At 40.6% G+C, this 20,020-nt stretch overlaps 1 protein-coding gene across 1 annotated transcript in view; it reads right to left on the reverse strand.

Annotated features, from left to right (window-relative positions):
- The window catches only part of SHOC2 (SHOC2 leucine rich repeat scaffold protein), a 65,688-nt gene that overhangs the window by 18,824 nt on the left and 26,844 nt on the right, over positions 1 to 20,020 (reverse strand). Inside the window, exons 2-3 of the mRNA XM_066620982.1 lie at positions 15,415 to 16,388; positions 7,235 to 7,372 (exon numbers count right to left, since the gene is read on the reverse strand). Of these exons, the coding sequence (XP_066477079.1) occupies positions 7,235 to 7,372; positions 15,415 to 16,117 (841 nt within the window). The 5' untranslated portion in view covers positions 16,118 to 16,388. The remainder of the gene's footprint in view (positions 1 to 7,234; positions 7,373 to 15,414; positions 16,389 to 20,020) is intronic.

Raw genomic sequence — 20,020 nt, forward strand, 5'->3', positions numbered from 1 at the left:
TTATGCAGAGGTGAAGAGCGACAGTTCCTTTCCACCGTTAAATATAACGGAACCATCACTATAAAGGACACCCTTTTACACAGGTTAGTAAGGGAAAACCAGTTTAAAGCAATATTCACCAGTATATTGTCCTAACATTCTTCCCCATACAAAAGTACCCACCTCTTCATTAGGCTCCAAAATAACATTTTGGAGACTTAAGTGGGAGCTCAAAAGAACAGCTGCCTGAGTGCCATAATTATACCATATCTTCCTGGAAGGCACAAACATTATAATATGATCTGTTTAGATTTTCCAAACACAAACCCCACTTCTCAGATCTCCTTTTTGTGCAGGAGCTATTTTGCAGTCTCTTTGCAAAGGAAGAGAAGTGTACATCTAACTTACACACTTTAATACAGACCTTCAAAAACACAATTATTCTATACTCAACAAGCCCAGCTATTTCTGAAGCCAACAAGGAGAGCAGTTTGTGCAGAGGCAATAGCAGTAAATCTGCAAGTCACTGCTTCTGCCCTTCCCATTTGCAAAGTGACATTCTTCCCTTTCTTGGGAACTTCTCACTCATAAAACACTAAATCACTGGTTTAGAAGTGTTTATGTACAGTAACGATGCAGCCAAAAAAGGTCATAAGCAATGAGTTGCCACTTATTCCTTCAGTGGAGAGATTTCTAGGGGGGAAAAATCCTAAGCAAAACCCTGACAGCTCTGCAACTGTGCTGCATAAAGACAAAGGGAATCTTCTTCTTAACTGCTACACTAAATATCTGCAACAAGTGAATAGCAACACTGAATTTACATATTTGAATATAGGACAAGCAGGAACTATAACAGAGGTTCCCAAACGATGTATCGTGACGCCCTGGGGCACTATGGGTCACTGGCTAACCTGCAGTAAGAACCTGCAGGATGCTACAAGCAGTGGTAGGAGGCTCAGTCCAGTGGGTTTAGCAAAAGTTTTCCTAGAGAAGCTATTTGCAACCATTGCGGCACATTGGCATGCCGTGAATGGTCTGCAGGTGTGATGATCATATATTAGTAGGGCCACTGGGGAATGAACCCCCAGCTGGCAGTGTGGTGTGCCTTGACAATTCTCAAAATACAAATGGTGTGCCTTGACAATTTTAGCAGCTTCTCAGTGTGCCATGAGATGAAAAAGGTTGAAAATTGCTGTTCTAGAGAACACATAGAGAGGAATAGAGAACACTGTTATTTTTGGGTTCCCTATTTTGTTTCAGAACTAAGGGCTACTCACCCACCTGGACTCACTATTGGAACATATGATTCAACTGATGATTGGTAAGAATGCAGTGGCTAGGGATAGAAATATATTAAATTATATTTGAAATATTTTTCCTAATAAACTCAGTGCACTACTACTGATGGCATAATCTAGGAAAAAGAATAAATGAATATGGCAACTGACAGAACAAGTAAAGCAAGTTAAGCTGCTCCAGAAGAGACAGGACCTAAGGGCTTTATACAAATTGAGGAAAAATGCCTAGCCACCCTGTAGCACAGTATGAGTAATCCAGAAACAGTCTAGGTACCAAGGTTACAGTGATGCTTGTAACCTTTGTTTAGGGCAAGTTTTTGCTCACAGCAGTTTAGGAAATGTATCTATTGCACTTGGCTAGATCTGTTCTGAAAGTACAGGACTTTGAATCCTCTTTATTACCAAAAGCTTAATAAAGAATAAAGTTTTCCTCTCATAGAATGAATTTCTATGCAAGTCATAATAGGCCTTAATTTTGAACTAATGGAGAAAGACTATATGGTGAACGCTGTATTTTCCTGCGTTCCCCCTTTGGCCAGTTAACCTCCCAACAGCTATGATGCAGATTGCCAGGCAGACTTGGGGGGAATGTAGATTTGGAGAAACTAGGCTGCTTAGCAAACTGGTTTATCTAGTTCACAAGGTGCACTTCCATTCACCAAGGAAGCTTCCAATGGCAGAAGCATTAGTCTAGATCAGTGGTTCTCAAGCATTTAGCGTCGGGACCCACTTTTTAGAATGAAAATGTCAGGACCCACCAGAAGTGATGTCATGATCAGAAGTGATATCATCAAGCAGGAAAATCTGTAACAATCCTAGGCTGGAATCCTACCCATACTTACCCAGGAGTGACTATCATTGTTAGAAGCATATACATAGTAGCCTGTTAAACATACAGATCTGTAACATTTCCCCAAATGCAGACACATACCAGTCTAATTTATTAAAAACAAAATATTGAAATGAATGGCCACGCACCTAAAATTGGCTCGCAACCCACCTAGTGGGTCCCGACCCACAGTTTGAGAAACACTGGTCTAGATGTTATCTTGTGTTAGTGGAAATACTATAAAGCAGAAGTAATGTACTACTGTCACTCAAATGAAACAATACGGTAAGTATACCAGCATCTGAAGACAAGTCTCATGGAACCTGATAGAACATGGTGTGAACAACTATGAGAGATGCTGGCTGAAACCATTCTAAACATAGTATTTATTTAAATTTATATCTACAACATAACCCAAGAAGATCCTCAGGGTGGCTTATGAATAAATAAAGTCACCACAAAAAGATCCATATGATAGTTTACACTAATTAAAACTCATTAGATATGTTTTCCCATGAGCATTCTTGAAAACACAGGGACTGTGGTTTTTGTCTTTTTAGCTGATATATAGGTACTGCATTGTTCTGAAAGTATAGCCTGACAGTTTTCTTCATACAGCTCTCCTATGTAATGCTGAACATCAAGCGTCAATTCACTCGGAAGAGTAAGACTTACTGTGCATAATGAGGTATAATTAAATCTACTAAGAACTATTTGAGTCCATTTGAAGTAAAAGAGGACTGCAACAGAACAGCTACTTGTTTAGTGTAGTGTACATAGTTTCTACCCTCTTTTTGGCTTCACAAGAACTGTGCGAGGTAGGTGAGGCTGAGAGATAGTGACTGCTCGAGGTCACCCAGGAAGCTTCATAGCTGAACGGGGATTTGAACCTGGATCTTCCAAGTCCAACTCCCAAATCACTATACCATCCTGGCTCTCATACTTGAGGCTCAAGTTAAAATTCCTGGTGGAATTTACAATAGCTACTGTTCCCTTCATATATGGACCTATAATCAATTTTGTGTATGTTTTAAGATGTACATAACCAGGTTTAGACAATTTTTAAATGTAAGGCACGGTGACCTTTGACCCCAGACTGTAACCCACATGTAAAGGCAACTGGATAGCCAAGTATAAAGCATAGCAACACACAATGGTAAAGGCTGCTTGGCTTTAATAAAGAATCATTTTTGCGAGTCTGACTGAAAGAAGCTGGCTGAAGCTGGGGCTTGGAGCCTCAGCTCAGGGTGATTACACTTTGAAGTGTAGATAGCAGGTGCCAGGCAGCTACTGAAGAGGAATGAGCTCACACCTTGGCAAAGGTTAAGAGACATTCACTGATTGTATTCACTAGCTTTGTAACTTTCATACTTTTAGAGCAAAAGTACATAGTGAAACAAGGTAGCCTGTAACCTGCATATAAGGGGACTTAATAATCATGCAATAGTTACATAAAATTAAGCCATAGAAACCAAAGTTGCTTGATTTTAGAAAAGTCTTAAGAGACACTTAATAAAAGACAAAAGCCTTGGTATAGCAGAGAGACCCCATAGCTGCTGCCTAATGTCTATATTAACGCATAGGAAAGGTATGCAGATAAGATCACACAGTACCTTTTCTTTTAATGATGTTATTCTAAAATTTGTCAAAACAATCTGTATAATTAGGTTGATTTATGTGAATGTGATTCAATACTAGGTAAATGGTATTATAGTGCACCCTGCTGGGATTTAGAAACTTTTGTACTTTTCTAGATTTTAAGGTGAAACCCCACCTGTATGTAAATCATAACCAATCAATTATTTTGCCCACTTGTTGCCCACCTATTGTACCTTATCTGTAACCTATTAGGTGTTTGCCCCATCTCTGATATAAAATTTCAGCCAATGAATTGTCTAGATTTGAAGACGAAGGACTGAAAAATTGTATAAATGTCTAAATTTCCATTAGGGAGGGGCCCATGCTTTGAGTCAAGAGTCCCATGGGCCAACTGCATGCAATTCGAATAAAGAACCTGCAAACCTTCACTCCTAATACTGACTCTTGCTTTCTTTCAACCTTGCAACAAATGTACTATAAATTCCACATATTATTGGTTATTCCAATTTTATTAATTCATGGTCCATCTAAATTACATTCCACTATCTTAAAAAATGTGGGAATACTAAGGACTTCACAACAACTTACATGTATGCACAGATTTGAAACTGCTATTAATGCTTTCAGATTTGTATAATCAGACTGGGTGTGTTTTTTTATAGTTGAATCTTACAAAATATATAGGGAAGTTCATTACAGTCTTGCAACAAACACGCTGCAATTTGGCAATGCAGGCAAGTTGCAGGTACAATCATCAGGGAATGTGAAAAGCTTTTTAAAATTACTTAAGCAAAGGAATATGTGTCTGAATATCGAGAGACAGACCGCTAATTCCAGCATTTAAGTGATTCATCCACTACTGTAGTCCCAAGTGCTGACGCTAGCCACAAAATAAAATAAAAAGCAATCCAAAAGTCAAGCTACAGCTTGCCTAATGCAAAACCTAACTTTCATGATTAAATAAATAGCCAATGCTATTGTAATATTTTCACTGCAGAATGAATAAAGAACTGGTTCCATATCATCCAGCACTGAGGAGTAGTAAAGTGGTGGGTGCTGCCAACTCAGTTGACTTAAAGCAGAGGTTCCCAAACTGGGGCACTGCAACACCCCAGGCAGGGAAAACCTGCCTCTGCCCCCTTAAGGGGGGAAGAGTTAAAGAACTGCTGGCTTAGAGCTTATAGAAGACTGTCTGGACATTGTCCAAAACAGAATACTGGACTAGATAGCTAAGATCAAGATCTAATAAAGATATTCTTAGAACAGTGTTCTTCAACCTTGGGGTCACAAAGCCTCAATTGTGGGGCCGCAGCACAGGAATGAAAAAGGTTGGACTAGAGCACCACCAGGTAAAGAGGGAAGCTTCTGGTGCACCCTTCAGGTACTAGGAGATTGTGCCCCAGTCCTGCTCAAGTTCTTAGCAATTGTGCTAAAATAGCTTTTACTAGCACCAGGCTTCACGATCACTTTTTCTGCTCTCTCTAATAAGAATATTTGTTTACAGTGAACAGTGCTGGGAGGGTGTAATAGGAGTGAAGAGTGGGCGACAATGGGGGCAGGGAGGGCAGATAGGGTCCCAGGAGGTGGGGTGGGATCAACAGTGGGTCCCCAGACTTTATTTATTGAGGTCATAGCATGAAAAAGGTTGAAGCCCACTGTCTTAGAAGAACCCCAGCATCACAACCTACTCACATATACTGGCTATGCTCAGTCATCCTAGTTTCGAACAACATCTGCTAGTACATATACCTCCCCCTTCCCTTAGTACATGAGGGGACAATGAATTTATTGATTTGAAACTCATGGATTAGTTTTGTGCCAAGGTTTAGGACCAATTTTAATCTTCAAGATATCAATAGAAACAGAACTGATGAATGCAGTTCATTAGCAGTAGATGCATCAATATGGGTTCTGGAGTTATTGGCTGTAGTCTCTAGAAGGGTTTTAACAAGTACTGAAAGGTCAGTGGGCCTTTCATGCAGTGATTTTGAAGAAGGCAACCCTCTAAGAAGAAATGCAAAATGTGCAGGAAATAGAACTGGCTGCTAGAATATGGGATTTGCCTATAGGCATAATAATGTTCATGACTATTGACTCCCATGCAAGCTTTAGGTTTCACATGCGTGTTGTCTACATATATTATAAGTTGTAACAATGAGAAAAAGTTCTTTGAGGGGATATAAAATTCCTCTCACAGGAAATATCCTAGTAAATCAATAATTGGCACATATAAGTAAATGACTATAATTCACTACATGGCATGCAGTAGCATGAAGTTATTAAAGTAGTTTAGAAAGATTATTCATTCCATGACTATCTCACTTTATGAACACAATTTCAATTTAGCTTCTCAGAAACTGTCATTTTAACGTATTCACTTGTGATCATTAGATTTCTAATTTTCTTTGTTACACTTAACTGTACTAGTGGAGAAAAAACTTTAAAAATGTATATTTTTAAAAATCATTTTTAAAAACTAAACTATAAATTAAAAAGTGAGAGAATGTTATCTGAGAGATTAAGGTATTCTACAGAAAAAGCAAAGGGAACAAAATATCTTACACTAATGATTACAAATCATATTGAATATAGTAACAAATGTCATTTTTAAGAAGTTATCTAAAGCCTAGTTTAACCTTTGGGTTGCAACCTCATTGGGTCACGACACCTCATTTGTGGGGTCACCAGCACCCTTACCACCAGTGGTGACCTAGAGCACAACCCTCAAGCTCTTCCTCCCTCCCTCCATCTTTTTTCTTCTTTCTCTTTTAGCCCAGATGGCTGGGGAAAGTAGCTGCTGCTACTGCTGCTGCTTTCTCTTTCCATTGTCTCATGCTTGCTAAACAACATTGTTCTCTCCCCCCCCCCACACACACAAAGCTGGGTTGCAAGTCTCAAGAGCCTGCCTCCATGCCAGTTGGCCACTCCTCTGTCCCTGCCTACTTTGACATCCCACCTTAATAGTGCCTCTCTATTATGCTGCAGTGTGGGCGAGCTGCGTGGCTGCTTGTCTTTCTCTTTCTCTTCTCACAAGCCTTTCAAACAGCATTCGTTTTTCCTCCAACCATCCAAGGCTGGGTTGCAGGACACAAGAGCCTACCTCCATGCCTACTCAGCTTTGCTCCCCTCCACCTGCCTGCAGGGGGTAGAAAGCTTGTGAGAGGAAGAAGAGGAAGATGAGTAGCTGCAGTCAACAGCAGCATTATTGGGTTCACATTACAATATATTCACAATACAGTGCAGTCTCTGAAACAGATTACCAATGTAAAATCGATTTACTGTATACATGTGTTACAACTTTTCTTGCCTAGAAAGCTGGGTAGCAAAATCCTGAATCCATGAAGTAACCCCTCAGGTTACCAACAGATGTTTCAGAGTCCGAAGTTTACTGTAACCAGTTAACACTGAAAGTGCTTGTAATTCACACTTCTCTGTATAGTTACGGGTCATAATCAAATTATTTTGTGTTATGTTTGTTCAAAATCTCAAATGCCAGAAATGACACACTTCTAGAGATGTTTTTACATACCTATACTGTCTGGAAGGTCCAAGAGTTCATTGTGCTGTAGATCAAGTTTGGTGATCTGTGTGCAGTTTCCAATCTCCTTTGGAAGATGTTCAAGCTGATTGTGTGCTACATCCAGCGTTATGAGGTTACGCAATTCACCTGAAAGGACACCAGCGTACATATGATATGAGAAAAATATTCTGTCTAGAACTGTACATTGAATGCAGATGCAAAAGACTGCCTATAGGTAACTGAAATTAGCATGCAATCCTCTGAAGTCACAAATGCAGCAATCTCAGACCGCTATGCTCAGGTAGACCATTAAACTAGAGCAGTGCTTCCCAAGCTTTTTAGGGACCCACTTTTTAGCACCCACTTTTAGCAAACCACGTTTTAGGAATCCACTTTTTAAAATCTAGAACAACCCATTAGACAAAGAATCTAGAAAGAAATGTTTATTTCTTAATATTAATATATTAGTAAATAATCAGGGTCCTGTGGCACCAAGGCTACTACAGATCTTTCATAAGGTATGTGTGTATGGACATTTGTCAGACGCTTCCTAGAAACTGAATTCAAGGACTGTTCCTCCAAACCTTTACAGTCATTTCAAGGTACACAGAAGGCTGAACAAGATGAGCAAGGAGAGCAAAATGCACAGTTAGGGACTTCCAGGCCAGACAAAAGGTTGAAATTGGATGATCCCATGTGATTGATTGACATTTTACAGATGTGCGTCACTTGATGGATGCAGTCTCACATCCCCATTGTTAAGTGACATCATCATTAAACAATGTCACCTGCACAAAACCTCCAAAGCTGAAGGACTCCCCTCACCTCTGGAGGCTTATCTGCCTGTGGCCTCCACGGGGCTCAGAATGGCCAAAAAATTATAAATTCCAGTTTCTGGAAGCGCCTTTCAAGCCTGATGTTTTACAGCAGTGACAGAAGCAATAACCACATGTTTACCAATATTCATACCACTGGAAGTATCTGTACTTCAGTTCTTTCTTCTGCTGTAACATACTAAACTAGCTACTGTTACAGCCAGCACTTTGAATGCCACAGAATCCTAAACTGGTGGGCACAGTGTTTACAAGGGCCATTTCACTAGATCACATTTCACTAGATCAGCGTTTCTCAACCAGTGGTACTTGAGTGGTCTGGTGGTACATGTGGGACGGCAGACCCCCACCGCCTGGCAACAGACCAACAATGCGACAAGTAGCAGTAGGAGGCTTGGCTGAGAGGGCAGAACTCCAGCATGCATTTTTCACATGCTTGAAGAAGCCCTCCTGTCTGCCCTGAGCCTCTTACCACTGTGTCGCGTCACATCTGGTCTCCTAATTTGGAAGTAACTGGCAATGACATCACTGCCAGTTACATCTGGTGGTACTTCCAATAAGTAGACCATGCAAGGTGGTACACAGGGGACAAACGTTGAGAAAAACTACACTAGATTAAAAACCTAAAACCTAGTTAGTCCCAATCTGAGTGTTTGTTCCTTAAAACTGCTCCATCAACATACATCACATGACAGTAGTTTACAGATGGTTCAATTTTCATTATGATTGTATTATGATTGTATAAAACAGATTAAACCATTTAGGGCTGTGCAAGAAAAAGTCTGGCAGAAATACTAATGAAGTCTTCCACCTTTCCTCACAGTGAAAGTGATACATTTTACTTGAGTCATGTAGTGATTTTCCCTAACTGACAGACAAAAAACATGCCACTGAGAGAGCTCATCTGACACCAAAAACAAGCAATCATTTGTACATAGAAAACATTTTGACTATTTTTCCAAGGTCAATTTTCAAGCTTTTCCAAAGCTCCACAATTAACACACTCATTTTCTCTTAAGTGTAAATACAAATAAGCTGCTTAACACTGTCACATTTTCACACAGAAAGAGAAGAATCCTCTATTTGTCACCCTCTTTATAACACTCCTAGGATTAGGGTCTAGTAGAACTCAAGGAATTGCAGAAATGTAGAAAAAAAAATAGTTTCTATTTTTCCAGTAAGCTCAAGTTTGGATAGACTAAATATTGCCTTCAACATCCTTTCAGGGACGTAGAAGATTTTGTTCAGTTGACTGTTTCAATACTAAGGTTAGAAACTAAGGTTAGAAAAAAGCCCAACCTAACGTATCAACTTCAAACACAATTGGAATGCTGCAATGTGGTGTGCAGAACCTGTTTAGCAAAAGGGAAAAAATCCTACAACACAGACTCCCATTATACATGCCATAAACACTTTTCACAAAAGAGAGAATGACTCAGGACAAACAAAATTAAAGTTTACATAAAATTAACAAAAGGAACAGTTTAGGTCTTGGTTTCTCAACCAATGGAACAGGTATCACCAATGGTACTTGAGGTAGTGCCTGGTGGTGCTTGCAGGATCCCTGGACACCTGCTGCCTGACAGCAAGACCAGGAACACAACACAACAGAGGTAGAATGCTCCAAAGTATGCTTTTCCACACTCAAAATAGCCCTCCTATCCACCCTGAGCCTTTTACTGGTGTTTATCACATCACAACTCGCCTCCCAACCACGAAGTCACTGGCAATGATGTCATCACCAGTTACTTCCAGTAGTACTTTGAATAGGTGGACCACGTGAAATGGTAGAGGACGAACGTTGAGAAGCACTGGTCAAAATAGAGAATATAGGTTTTGAGAAAGTATAAGAGAATATTTTCTAACTCCTTCCAGAAGCGAAATTTGTCTTACCTAAACTACCGTACTTTGAATGTCAGCCATAACTGAGTAAATGGATGATACTGCCTATATCCAAAATTTTTAAGTGTTATATATGCATAAAAATACAACTACGAAAAAGAAAAGCAGGAGAATCAAGTTTGTATACATCAAAGATCCTAAAGATGAGTAAAATTTCAATTACTTCCAGACACAATTCACTTGGCAGATAATATTTGTGATTGCCAATATGGTATGCAAAAAAGCTTTTCCACAACTGGATTACCTCTCCTGACTGGGTGTGCCATCCCTGCTTAAGCAGATTGAAAATTCTATAATCCTTTGCATCATGATAAATCCTAAACCAGATGAGAGCTTTGGCTGGGCAGAACAAGGGGAAAAGACATTATGAATATTAGCAATTTTAATTTTTGCTTCAGTTAGTGTTTCTAAAGGCCCTTTTTTACCACTCTGTTTTCAAAACCCTGTCCCCCTTGCTTCACCATTTTCTGCAAATTATTTCAACTTGCTAGCCTCCTACATAGGAGGCACAGCATTTGAGCACAATATCTATCATACTAAACACATTTTTAATACAGATAGTAAGCTGCAGTCTAACTGTGCAATCCTATGTATTCTACTCAGAAGTAAGTCCCACTGAGTTCAAGGGTACTTTCTCAGGTTATGTGTGTATAGGATTGCAGCCTAAATGTATCCAGTGCTAATAACTACCGTAGATACTCGCCTATAAGGTGAAAAATTTCTTCCCAGAAAAGCAGCCTGAATCATTGCCCCGCCTTATCTCCGAGGCAGGCAAGCAGTGAGGGGGGGGGAGGCGAGTGAGCCAGCCAATCACTATTGTGGGAGGGAGGGAGAGAGCAAGTGATCTTCTGCTGAGAGGAGGATGTGCAGGCTGGGGTTGCTGCTGAGCATTTGCAGCTGCCTGCGGGTGTGGTGCGGGTGTGCTCCACATGCTCCTTCAGGCTGTTGCCCAGCTGCAAAAGCTCCAAGCGCAGGGCAGGGCAATTGCCACCGCAGCCATCAGCAGCCCCCCTCACTCAGCACCAGCGCCAATGGAGGAATCTCTGGAGCGGCACCCAAGACAGAGCAGGAGACAATGAGCTGTGTGTGGGAGGGGGCATCTGAGCGAGGGAGAAGCAGTCATTTGAAATAGCTGAGTCCATCTCCTCTTTCCTTTTTGTTCCCCCTTCCCCCCTTCCTACTGTATTTAAACTTGAAGCACTCCACTGGAAAGCCCAACTTGCTAACCCCCTTCCCATCTCCCCACAGATGAAGCTGGACAGGGTGGGGAAGGGGGGAGAGTGATCTTTTTAAAGAGAGAGAGAGAGAGGCAGCCTGCAGAAGGCTGTACCTTTGTTTCTCAAGCCATTGAAAGGGTTAAGTCCATCTCCTCTTTCCTTCTTGTTTTTGCCCCCTCCCCCTTATTGAATCTAAACTCTCTGCTGCAAAGCTGAGGCTTGCTAGCCCCTCTCCCCATAATCATTCACCACTGATGAAGTTGTACTGGGGGGGAGAGGAAGAGTTAACTTCTATAAAAGGAAAAGTTTGTGTGTGTTAGAGAGAGAGAGCACTTAAAAACAGTTAAGGCTATAATCCTAGCCTCACTTTCATGGGAGTAAGCCCCACTAACTTAAGGGACTTGCTTCTGAGTAGGCATGCCTAGGATTGGGCTCCCAGTCTATTCCCTCCTCTTGCTTTCCTCTCCACCTCTCCCCTTACTGTATACAGTCACACTTCAGTTTCTCCTTTGCAAAACTTTTTGCAAACCTTCTTGCTAACCTCATTTCCCCCTATCCTCACCAATGAATTTGGACTGGAGGGGGAAAGTCCCTGCATTTGTGTATGTGGGGGGAGCATCTGTGAGAAAGAGAGAAGCAATCTCCCTGTGTGTGTGTGTCCTTTTCACTGGAAGAGTCCTGGAGACCTTGCAAAGATGCAAAACACAGGAAAAGCAGAGAGTAGAATTTAAAGTAGAATTATTCTGCAGCAACAGGTATTTTAGCCAGAGATCTTAGCTGCATGCTGGCAGGAGCTAGGAAGCACTTGCAACAGCTGCTTATGTAGTAAGCTTTTAGGAGAGCATGCTTGCTTCTGCAGTATCCCCCTGCCAGGACCTCCACACGAGGCCCGGAGGCACTGCTGCCCTCCCTCCACAGAGGGTATACTTCCAAGTAAATCAGGTGCAACTATGTGCAGCTGCACTTGCTCAGTCACTCCTTGTTGCTTGTCTCTCTACTGTGAACTGAATTGCACACTCCCAGTTGTGTGTTCTACGTAGAGCTTTTGGCTTAAGGCACCAGGCACTTTAAAGGAGGATTTCATTAATGGTTCTACTGGTATGCTGTTTCCAGTGTACTTAGAGCCCAATCCTAGGCTTGACTACTCAGAAGTAAGTCCCATTAAAGCCAATGAGGCTTACTCCCAGGAAAGTGTAGATGGGATTGTGGCCTTACTCTGATAGTGTTTACAAATGGTTGTTGAGAGCACAATTTAAAAAATTAGTGAATAAAAATGTATCTTATGATCTATGAGATAGATCATAGTTTTTAATAAATTTTAAAAACTTTTTTATTTTTAAATAAAAGACTGTTTTTGCTATACTATGTATAGCAGGAGGTCTGGTCTAGAGGGTAGAGCCTCCATTTGCCTGAAGATAACATCCACAAGGTCGCCAGTTTGAGGCCACCAGCACCATGCGACCTTGAAGCAGCTGACAAGCTGAAGCCGAGCTATTCCATCTGCTCTGAGCGTGGGAGGATGGAGGCCAGAATGTGAAACCAGATCAGAAGGAAACACCTGAATGTTGTGGTTCTTGAAAGTAACAATTACTGGGAGGTTATTTTTCAGGAACTGGCCTTGGGTAAAATCAGACAAAATTATAGTCAGACACCTCCCTAAGTTAAACCCCCGACTTATCCGAGGGTCACAGCAAATTCCATGATTTTGGGCTCAAAACCTGCCCTCGTCTTATCTGTGAGATCGACTTATAGGTGAGTGTCTGCGGTATATACTTGCACATTTGTAATAAAACAGACCATTACTAATTCCCTGAGTTCCGTTTACAGAAAACAATGTAACCCAATGTAGTGTCCATAACATTAATTCAGACATAAACATTCAAAACATATGATTTAAAAAATAAGCCAAACTCCTGACATTGGAATATATTACAAAGTAATCTTAGATTAGTACACTTTACAACTTGTTTACTTTTGAAAATGTCATACAGAATTAGCCTTTGGTTCTATTGTTCAAGGCTACACAGGGAAAAAAACTATAGTCAAATGATCAGAAGTGACAAGCTCTGGCTTACACATAAGCCAGTTATAGTTTGTGGTCACTACCGCTCCTCTATATTATTCAACGTCTCTTCACATGACAGAGAATTTAGGATTGGGGAGGCTCATGTCACACTGGACTTTGGCACAGGCTGAAGCAAGCAAAGCTCAGCATCATGAAAACGTCAACTACTATCTTCCTATAGCTAAGAGAGAGGAGATGGATTTTAATATAAGATGCTGGGCTTTAGAATTAGCAAAAGCTTTTCCAGCAGCTCTGAGCTCAGCATCACAACATGAACATTCCCTCCTTGCCTTTCCCAATTCAAACACGTGGCTTACAACTAGGCAGTAGCTTGCACGTCTCTTATTGCTTCTAGGTTATTCAGAGCTATGCTCCAGTAATCCTATTGATGTCTGAAGCTCTACTGCCATTATTTTTATTTATTTTTCACATTTCTATACCATCCTTCTTCCAAGGAGCTCAGGGTGGCACTGCACATGGTTCCTTCCCTCTTTTTGTTCTCACAACAATCCTGCGAGATAGGCAAGGCTGAGAGATAGTGACGGGCCCAAGGTCACCCAGGAACTTTCACAGCTGAGCAGGAATTTGAACCTGGATCTTCCAGCTCTAAGTCCAACTCCCAAACAACTACACCATCTTGACATGCAGCAAAATCTCAAGAAAAGTGTCCTCATATATATAGCTGTAGAACAGGGATGGCCAAACTTTCTACTTTCGGGCTCTTGAACCTTTATTGTGTAGAAGAGGAATTTCACCAGGTGCAGCTTGTGATCTCAAAGGTCCGGGAGCCCTAAAGGTTGACCAACCCTGCTTGAGAGCAGAGCAGCAATAACCCCTCATTTTGAAAAACCCCATCCTTCTTCAAAAACATATAATTTGAAGAGAGTTTAAAAGCATTTCAGATTTTTGCCCATTCCTCAAATGAACACCCGTTTAATAATTTCCAAGTATCTAACTAAGGTCCATTGTTTTGCTATTTACAGTTGAATGCTTATGAAGATTTGACCCATTTTACTGAGACAGGGAAGCTTAGTTTCAGAAACTTCCCTTTTGGAGACCTAACACACATAATTGCAAGCAAAATTTTCAACTTTACTGAATAAAACTGTGGATGAAAAACTAAGTTTGTAAAAATGTCTTGTACTAACTTATACACACAATATCCTTAAATTAGAGACATAGAAAACCACTTAATAAAAAGAGGAAAGGAATACATCAAAGTCTGAAAGATAAGTTTTCATTACAGAAATGCCTTGAATTCAGGCAGATACACTCCCCCAATATTTGTTCATATTTCTCATGCTCTGTCTATGAGTCATTAACAATCTGCATTTTTCTGTCACACTCTTCCTCCCTGCAGCCTCAATGGAATGGAAATTTTTTTTGTTTTTTAAGAGAGAGAGAGAGAGATGGAATATAAACTGGGTTTAACTTGGTGGGAGATTTCCAGTGTTTTCTTTACATAATTCATAGTTCTCAGCAACAGCTGCTGGAAGGGCTTCCTATACAAACTACAGGATGACACATCAGACTAAACAGCTCAGAGAAGAGAAACAAACCTTCTTTGGTGGCATCCTCAGAGAACTATTCTTAAATTAATCTTGCTGCAACTATTTTTCTGTCTAATAAGACACATACCACAGTTTCCACGCAGCCATGAGTTTTAAATCTATTTGACAAAGGTCAATTTTCAAACCTGATGCAACTACTGGCTACAACAAAAAAATAAACATAGCTTAGTACTTCTCTAAAGGAAGAGTAGCAAACAGTTGTCCAAGCTTCCATTTAACATTCCAACAGCTAAAAAATCCCAAGCAGATACTTAAAAATGCTAGACCACTCCCATTAGCACTTCCAAGCCAGGGCCCAGGCATCAAATTAGGCATGACCATGCATCAGAAACAAGCTTCCGCCATAACCCTACAAAGGACAGGCTGGTTTGGTGGCAATTGAAGGATTACTAGGGCGTGGGGGGGGGGGAGAATGAATGTTAAACACTTCATCCATGGGTCCCCTCTTCCTCATCTTTTTCCATGGTAAGACATGACAACTGGAAGTAACTTTGGAGAGAAAAAAGACATGAGCAAGATAACAATGAAGAAACACTTGCCTTTGCATGTTATATTTACAGTTTAAGATCTAGTGTAAGACATCACAATGAAGTTTTCTTACCAATTTCTGCAGGTAGTTGCTTGATTTTGTTCTCCCGTATGCTCAGCATGGTGAGTATAGACAAGTTTTTTATATCCTTTTCCACAGCTGTGATACGATTAAAGCGTAGATAAAGTGTGGTAAGGGACGTTAGTCTGTACACTACTGGAGGAATTTCTCTAAGTTTGTTATGCCTTAGATCAACCATGCGAAGTTGCTTCAAGTTATCAAGAGAGTCAGGCAGGCTGGTAAGTGAGTTCTCGCTCAGGGCCAGTGTCACCAGATTCACAAGGCAGCCCACCTCAGCCGGTAATGACTGTAATTTGTTACCATATAAATAAAGTTCTGTCAATTGCGTTAGCTCTTTGACAGCTGATGGGAGCACATGTATAGACCTTTTGGCCAAGTCCAAACGCACTGAATTTTCTTCCCGACATTTGTTTAGCTCCTTGCTGACCTCAGCGTTGCTAGATTTTTTGCGAGTGCCTGGAGCTGGATTAGGTCGTTTTATTGTATTGTCCACTGAAAAAGCCACACCTGGCTGTGCACTACTAGAGTCCTTCTTCCCATCTTTGGTTTCTTTCCCTTTGGTCTTAGGCTCTCTCTCTTTGCTTTCTTTCCCAAATCCACCAGAGGCCTTAGCCTCTTTCTCCCTCTCCTTTGCTGAAGACACTTTGGGGTCCTTCTCTTTACAATCTTTTTCTTTTCCAAGATTACTACTCATGGTTCCTTAGTTCAACCAAAAACACGTGAAATTCAATTTAAATTTTAGTTAATAAAGCTCATTAACTACCTAAGAAACCAGAACTCCTAAAATGATTCATTCACGTCTTGAATGCACAGTTTCAAAAGACAAAATCCTTGGCTTGGAGCAGCAAGACTGATGGTGCAATAGCCATCTGCTACATGTTGGTTCCAGAAGCACTCTCCCAGATTTGATATCAGAAGATCCAGCTGTTGGACTTTAGATAATCAGAGGATCTTCATTAGAAGCTCTGCAATACAAAAGTAGAAAAGGCAGCTATTAGCACAGGCATAATTCACGTTCAGATGACATGTTGAGGATTCATATTGCAGGCATGACAGAAATAAAATCATCCCCTACCACCACTTTTTCCTCAGTTTGAAGAAAAGTTTCAAAAAAGAATAAAATGTGCACTATGCTCTCCCAACAAATAAGCTAATGGATACTAATGGATACTAACTAGGTAGAATTGCTGCAATAAACTAAGACAAAGACTGGCGAGATTTTAAATTATCAACTGAAGTGGAATTTTTGGGAGGATCCCAATCTTGTTCTGAAAAGATCTCTCTTCCCTTGTTGGAACCTAACTTTACAACTCGTTTAAATACTTCAAAAATAAAAAAAATGTTGCTAATGTATTTGGGGCGCATATAAAACCTGCAGACAAAAGACAGTACATAAACGAGGGAAAGAATAATTTCATTTACAGATAAACCTCTTAACTACCTCTGAGAAGTCCCTTAACTATCTCTTTGAGAAGTTCCTTATCTTCCTCTGTGATTCATTAACCACTGATGCTTAAAGGATAGACTAAACCACAGTATTTGTTGCAAAGAAAATAGTCCTAGAACATAAACAATGGTGCTTTGTTTATTTTAGTCTCAACATCTAATTTCATTCTTTTAACTAAAAGAATTTAACAATACTGTCTTTTGTTCTGTCTTATTTCATCTATGATGCTGAGAAACTACATTTTAAGTTTCTTAAGTAAATCTCAGCAAATTGCAAGCCCTGAATATCTAAAACTCAACTTGCACTCTATAAATATGAATGGTACTTAAGCAAGCTTGAACCAAACAAATGCTTTCTGCCCCTTTTCTATATGACAATGTCATGCTCAGGACTTCAAAATTTTCAGTTGGCAACTAAACTCAAAAAAAATGTCATTACCAGGTTCCTGTCCATAACTTTGTCCCTGATCTCACACTCCTTGATCTCCAACAGGTTGGGAGCAGTCAGTGAAGGAGGAGGTAGAAAAAGAACAGCAGCAGAAAGGGGGAGAAAACTGATATGGGGGAAGGAGTGAAAAGTGCACTGTGAAGTCCATCCGTCCCCCCCAAAACATTTCAAGTCTCCTAATGCCACTTTCACCTCAAAAATGACTGCAGGAAAATAATCAGGTGCAGCTTACATGCTTCTCTTAAACTTTCCATCTGACAACAAGACAACCTGGAAGCTTAATTTAAGGTGGTGAGAAAAATCCTTTGACACATTCCCTTTTCTTCAGTTCATGAGCCACTATATTCAGAAGCAGGAAATGTCTATTCAAGAACCTAGTGCTAGGAACATGCAACAATAAAGGGTATTGCCTTTATGATAGAGAGGTCCCAGAAACAACTATGCAAAAAGGATGTGGCAGTAGATAACCCAGGACCTGAGCCAATAAGGCCGTTCTTACATTTTGCTCCCTAGAAATCAGTACTAAGGTCATATCTAAAGTGCAGATTTATGAAACAAACATAATACTCATAATACTCATCTGTCTTTATAATACAGGAACAGAGCGCTGTATTTCAAGTTTTTGTAACAATATAGCTTGTGGAGTCTGAAGAAAAGCAATGCCAAAATACAGAAGCTCCCCACTTAAGAACATTCAACGAGGACTTTCTAGACACAAACATGCCTGGCCGTTAGAGTTCTCTGTAAGGTGCACGGCTGTGCACATCTGAGTCAAGTTCCACAGAGCACAGAGTTTGACAGGAACAGGATAACTTCCTCTAACACTACACCTCTACTGTACAATAATCATCCACATTAGGCAGAGTTTCATCTAATGAAAGTTATTCGGTGCTTTTTCTTTTTTTTTAAAGAGTTCTAGTGCAAGTTCAAAAAAAAATTTTAAGCACTGAATGGAAAATAGATAAGAATTCAAATACATGCCATTTATCTGTGCTTAAGTGTTTCTGTTTTACTATTAGGAGGCTGCATTGCAAGTGCATGGTACCTGTTGCAGACAGCACTTTTGCAGAAATTGCACATGGTCAACAATCTGCCCGTCTTTCTGAGTTCAAATCCATCTACAACTGACATATATGGAGCAAGAATCTTATGAGCTGGGGAAGTCTTCAAGCACCTTAGAAAACAGGGAGGGAGAAATCATGCCCTGTCAAGTTCCCAAACTGGTCTCTGCTCACTGACATCATACTGTTTTGCCCCGCCCCCTGATTTGTTTGAGTAAGCATTGAGGGGAGGGAAGCAGCAAGAAGGACAGATTGACAGACGAGAGCAAGTGGATTTGCCATCTACAAAATCCAACTTATAGTGCACACCAACCAAGATACCCTGACAGTACCTTGATAATAAGGAGTATCTTGATAAGGACATTTTAAAATAATATTTACTTTAAGAGCACCTTCAAAATCTAGGCACTGCACAAAAGTTGAAAATTTTCCTGTTTCCCCTATGGCTCAGCTTAGGAAACAGTGAGACCACTAAAGATGCAAAGTCATTCTGAAAGGGGCTACTGGCACCAGCAGCCAGACTTTCTGCTTCTGGGCCACTTTTCTCCTCGCTAGAAAACAGGTCATATATATCCTTCTAAGCGACCCCTTCAAATAATTCAGCAACCAGTACAGGTCTTTGAAATTAAAAAACAAGTCACAAAACCTTCTATTTCAAGTTCTGACTCCAAATTTGCAATCCCCAAGTTATGCTGAAAACAAGCAATTGTGTTTTTTCTTTTTTGCAAGTGACAGCAAATGCGTCACAGCAGACAGTGCTTAGTTCCAAGTGGAGACAGCCAAGATTTAATGGGCTATCCACAGTAAGTTTTCTAGTCAGTATGCCCACTTTGGAGACTTAATCCGTGAAGCAAAATTCAGATAGTAATCCTTTTATTTTAAATTATCTTACCTCTTGCAATTGAAAACAGTTTGTACACCATCAGTCTTTGCCCATGTGGTTCCTCACCACGTACAGTTTTGAGTTCTTTATCACTGTTGTCATGGCAATTTGCGGTGTATTGCAGTTCTGCATAATCTGTTAAATCTTGAAAGCCATAAATTGCTATGAGTGACGGTCTTAGCTCCCATCTGATAACACCCACATTACAAAAATGCTAGCACAACCAACATATTTGTTGATGGGTGGAAGTACATCTAAAGGCTGACTGGCTTTGGAAGACATGTCATACCAGCTTAGGTTAAAGCAGCGATATGTTCAACAATATGGTGGACAAAACACTATGATGGTTCTCACAATCCAACAGTTGCATCTTTCTCCACGCTTAGAAAGAGAAACAGAAACTTTTACTGGCAGTATAAACTTTTTCTAGGGGCTTTTCACCTGGGATGATAGCAATGTGAGAAATGGAGGCACCCCAAACACAAGAATTTCAGGAGGCCCAATTTGCTCAGTCACTGAGGGTGCAATTCTAACCTTATGTTAAACCGACGCAAGTCCCTTGTGCCACCACAGAAGGGTCACAAGCGTAAAGCATGTTTGCGCCTTCTCGAGTGTCAGCTGGGCCAGTGCAGGAATTTGCACTGGTCCATGGAGGCTGCATCCAGCCTCTGCACTGACAAGGGGGGTGGAAGGTTGCGTTGGCCCAGCTTGGCCGACGCAGAGGTATGAGGAGGGTGGGGAGGAAGGCGTTCTGGGGCA

Source organism: Tiliqua scincoides, chromosome 3, assembly GCF_035046505.1.
Source record: "Tiliqua scincoides isolate rTilSci1 chromosome 3, rTilSci1.hap2, whole genome shotgun sequence".
Taxonomy (NCBI): Eukaryota; Metazoa; Chordata; class Lepidosauria; order Squamata; family Scincidae; genus Tiliqua; species Tiliqua scincoides.